Raw genomic sequence first — 5,090 nt, forward strand, 5'->3', positions numbered from 1 at the left:
TCTGATTACTAGAAAGTAAAACGTGATCTGATTACTAGAAAGTAAAACGTGATCTGATTACTAGAAAGTAAAACGTGATCTGATTACTAGAAAGTAAAACGTGATCTAATTACTAGAAAGTAAAACGTGATCTAATTACTAGAAAGTAAAACGTGATCTGATTACTAGAAAGTAAAACGTGATCTGATTACTAGAAAGTAAAACGTGATCTGATTACTAGAAAGTAAAACGTGATCTGATTACTAGAAAGTAAAACGTGATCTGATTACTAGAAAGTAAAACGTGATCTGATTACTAGAAAGTAAAACGTGATCTGATTACTAGAAAGTAAAACGTGATCTAATTACTAGAAAGTAAAACGTGATCTAATTACTAGAAAGTAAAACGTGATCTAATTACTAGAAAGTAAAACGTGATCTAATTACTAGAAAGTAAAACGTGATCTAATTACTAGAAAGTAAAACGTGATCTAATTACTAGAAAGTAAAACGTGATCTAATTACTAGAAAGTAAAACGTGATCTAATTACTAGAAAGTAAAACGTGATCTAATTACTAGAAAGTAAAACGTGATCTAATTACTAGAAAGTAAAACGTGATCTAATTACTAGAAAGTAAAACGTGATCTGATTACTAGAAAGTGAAAAGGGGTCTGATTACTAGAAAGTGAAAAGTGATCTGGTTACTAGAAAGTGATCTGGTTACTAGAAAGTGAAAAGGGATCTGGTTACTAGACTGTTAACAGGTCTGCAGATCAGGAGCCTGGTGGTAATAAAGTCTGCCTGTCCTCCAGGTGCCCCTGAGGATCCTGCTCTACCTGTGGGCCTTCCTGGCGGGCGTGTCCCGGGTGCTGCTGGGTAAACATCACGTGTCAGACGTCAGCTGTGGATTCGCTCTCGGCTTCCTGCACTTCAATCTGGTGGAGTCCGTCTGGCTGGACTCAGCCACCTGCCAGACCCTGATCTCCATCGGCACGCTGCGCTGGACTCCTCTGGTTTAAGACCGGTCTGAACTGGTTCAGCTGGTGTAAAACCAGCCTGTCCGGACTCTGTCCACCGGCTGCTCACCTGTAATGGCACACACTGGACTTGTTTTTAAAAACTGGTTTGATGTAAAACTGCAGATCTATTTTGACAAAATAAACTGTTCTAGTCCAGTTTGGACCGATTTCATACGGCTCTGGTCCAGTTTGGACTGGTCCTGCTGTCTCTGTTACCGCTCAACTTTATTGGTGTTACTGGTCACTTCAGCCTGCTCCAGTCAGTCAGAGTGTTAGCATTAGCCGCTAACAGTTTCACGCTGCGTCCATGTTTACGGGCGGCTGAGTGGACGATGTAGAAACCTGCTGAGGGAGTCCGAACAGCTGTGTTCAGGGCTGATGCTAACGGTCGTCCATTGAAGAATAAAAGCCTCAGTGTGTCAGTTACTGACAGAGAACGCTGACGTCGTAGAGTAGTCTGTTCCTCCAGGACCTTTTTTGTGATGTTGCAGCAGCTTTTCTAAAATATTGCGATGAAAGTTTCGATGTTTTGGGGCGTTTGGCTGTGATGAAATTGTGGTAATAAGTGAAAACTGTTCTGCAGAAAAGGTTCTTTGGTGAATAAGATCTGGATCTCGGTCTGTTGTTGGTATCACGTGTCTCAATTCTTTGCAGGAAACTGTGATGATAACTCAAGTTTGCAGGAACGTTGCTGTGATTGATCCAGACTGCGCTGAATTCACAGGAATTTGCTGAATTAGTGATAGTTGCGATCAGCGCCGTCATTTGACGTAGTTAGAGAACGTCAGACTGCTTCAGTTTGGATTTCTAGCTTCCCCCTCCGGCGCTCTAGATGTCGCTCAACTCGCAGAATAGGAAGGTTAAAATCAAGTTAAAGCCAGACTTTGTTTGAACCTTCCTTTGACCTGAATGACTGAGAACCTTCACAGACATCTGGCTACGTTTCCAACAGTGGAAATGGCGTCCTAAAATATGGACGTCATGAATACATTTTAAATTAGTTTCGAATATTCAGCAAAGTCAGAAGTGCCTTTGCTCAAACTGCTGAGAAGAGAGAGCAGACGACCTCTGAGGGAGGAGTTTTGTCACCTAACGCTATGATTTGACCATTAGCCTACAGCTAACGGCTGACATGAAAGGCTAGCAGGCGGAGCTCATGTTGTAATACTGAGGGGCGGGCAGGAGGAACTGCGTGAACGTTAAGCCTCATTTGAAGCAAACTGAAACTTTATGCAGCAGTGCTAACTCAGCTAGCGTTAGCGTTGTTGTGATACGGAAGCCTGAACTTCCTGCTGTTTGCCAAGATGGCGATGGCCGGCTCCGCCCACCTAGAGCTTTAAGGCAGCTGTTCATAAACCTACAGGTGACGTCGCAGACGTCCAGGTTGTTATACAGTCTGATCGTACCTGAGAGAAATGGTCGAACGCAGGAATTAATTTGCTTGGTGAGTAACTTTGATTTGCAGCTAGCTAGTGTAGCGCTCGTGTGCAATGCATCCTGGGACATGTAGGCACTGCTCTCTGTCAATATAGTGCGCATTGAGGAATTTATTGCTTTAATGGACTACATGTACCATCAGCCCGTGTGTGCGGTTTGTGTCTCAGGGGTTTTTAGGTTCCTCACTGAGCACTTTGCTCTCAGACTAACTGTAAATTAAAGAAAAACTACGAGATGTTTGACATTTTTTCATCAGCGAATAAAAACTAACGATGTGAGAACAGACGAGCGGAGTCCGGTTTGTGTTAATGAGTCTGATCCAGATCAAGTTCTTGTGTTTACTGCAATGAAAAAGGATTTAGGAGATGTACAGGTGTTAAACTCAGGTGTCGTAGTGACGACGTGAAATATTTAGGAAATTCAAACGTTTCCGCCAACACTCTGGGAGGAGCTGCTGATGGAGACCACAGAAGAAGAAACAGGGAAGTTTTAACTTTGCATTGTTTTGGTTTAATCAAATAAAAACTACTTTTATCCGTCTGAACGGTCTCACGTCTGATTTTAGTCTCACGGCTTTGTGGTTAGCAGTTAGCAAGTGGCCAACATCGCGGCTACGCTTCCGACAACGAGTGAGCGTCACGTTAACGGTCGTCCTCTTCAGAGGACTTCAAACCCATCAGGACGCCATCAATAAACTACCCCGAATCCTCTGAAACGATTCAGTTCACACAAAGTGCAGCAGGAAGCGTGGCTGAAAACAAGCAGCTCAGTAAACGTTCAGGACTTTTAAATGTTTGTTGAATTGACTGATCATCTTTGAAGACCCGTTTAGACACGGACACGCAGCTCATAGTCAAAAATCTTTATTTACAAATAACTGGGGGGGAAATGCACCCGAACATCAGTGATCTTTTTTCAGTTTCTGGGAACAGTTTGAGAGAAGCGACGATGAAGAGTTGTTCTGAACAGGAGTCCGTGAACGCAGCACAGCCACGCACACAGTCAGCCGACAGCGGGCGTGTCCCAGGTCACTGTTCTTCAACCCACACAGGATTAAAAAAGGTTCACATTAAGTCCACGTCTGGTTCTGCTCGGTCCAGTTTCCTGAAAAGTCCTGCATGATGTCTGGAGGGAAACAAACTCTGATGATGTCATAGTGACATCATGTCACTGTAGACGGGTTAATGCTCCAAGCAGGGCCGCAGATAACTATTCTCATTACTGATCTATCGATTTGCCTTTCGGTCCAGAACATGGTGAAAAGACGCCCGAGACAACGTCCTCAAATGTCTCGTTTTGTCCACAACCCAAAGATAAACACTTTACTGTCACAGAGGGGAGAGAGAGAGAAACCAGGAAATATTCACATTTAATTTTTACTTTAAAGAAAGCCTCAGTGATGAATCCAGTATCAACATAGCTGGAGATTAATTGAATAGTTAACCAACCAACTAATCGTTGCAGCTCGAGGTCCAAGTTATTTTTACTTGTTTCTTTAAACATTTTTATGTTGGGTATATTTCTTTAAACACCTGAATGGCTTTTCAGATTTCATGGACTCTGGAAGATCTGATTCTTTAGGCTTTCACTTATATATTAAACTTACTGTGGAATTTGTTATTGTATGAATAAGCTGGGCACCAATAATATTCTTAAAGTATTTATTACTTTAGTTTAAAAACAAATAAATCTGACCTTTAAAAAAACAACAAACTCAAAAGTTTCTGTAGTTTTTTTAAAATAGGAGTATTTTAGAGAAGGAAACTAATTTTGTCCCCTGAACTACAAGAAGTCTTAATATCAAAGAGAGGAAGTGGTGAGTTTGAATCAACAGGAAATGAAAATAAAGGCCTCTTCCTGTCTGAGATCTTCAGATCGGAGTTATTAAACTGAAGTCCTTTCAACGCTCTTTCATCACGAGACGACTCCAACAGGACCTCACTCAAAAATCGAGGGATTTTAGTCCGCATTCATTTTGGTTTTTCGTCTGAACGCCGTGGGACCTGGTCTGACTGTGTTCACATCAGAAGACTGAGGGGGAACTGGTTCTGTGTTAATCTGGATCATCGGTGATGATCTGTGAGCAGTTCAACAGTCGCTCCTCCACAGCTTGATGGTTTTGTCGTTCTCCAGAGCGGCTGAGGCGACGATGTTCTCTGTTGGATGGCAGGCGGTCGAGATCACCACGTCTGCACGGAGACACAAAGACACTCGAGTTAGAGACCACACCCGCTGCGTCTTCTACTTCCTGTTATCAGCACGTACTCTGGACGTCCTGCAGTGAGCTCTCTTCTGAGACCACATAAAGGTTAGGACAGACGATGGGGGACGAGGACACAGAAAACAAAGAAACACCACTGAACACTAAGACAGGAAATAGCAGAGACTAGGAGACAAAGTCAGAGACTAGGAGACAAAGTAAACAACCAAGAGACAAAGTCGGAGACTAGGAGACAAAGTCAACAACTAAGAGGCAAAGTCGGAGACTAGGAGACAAAGTCAGAGACTAAGAGACAAAGTCAGAGACTAAGAGACAAAGTCAGAGACTAAGAGACAAAGTCAGAGACTAGGAGGCAAAGTCAGAGACTAGGAGACAAAGTAAACAACCAAGAGACAAAGTCGGAGACTAGGAGACAAAGTCAACAACTAAGAGG

The 5,090-nt window shown here is 42.8% G+C and overlaps 1 protein-coding gene across 1 annotated transcript in view; it reads left to right on the top strand.

The window, feature by feature from the left end:
• The window catches only part of LOC123960222 (inactive phospholipid phosphatase 7-like), an 11,924-nt gene extending 9,203 nt beyond the window's left edge, over positions 1–2,721 (top strand). The window contains exon 5 of the mRNA XM_046034869.1: positions 793–2,721. Coding sequence (XP_045890825.1) covers positions 793–999 — 207 coding nt within the window. The 3' untranslated portion in view covers positions 1,000–2,721. The remainder of the gene's footprint in view (positions 1–792) is intronic.
• The last annotated feature ends 2,369 nt before the right edge of the window (positions 2,722–5,090 follow it).

Source organism: Micropterus dolomieu, linkage group LG21 (assembly GCF_021292245.1).
Source record: "Micropterus dolomieu isolate WLL.071019.BEF.003 ecotype Adirondacks linkage group LG21, ASM2129224v1, whole genome shotgun sequence".
NCBI classification, from domain to species: domain Eukaryota; kingdom Metazoa; phylum Chordata; class Actinopteri; order Centrarchiformes; family Centrarchidae; genus Micropterus; species Micropterus dolomieu.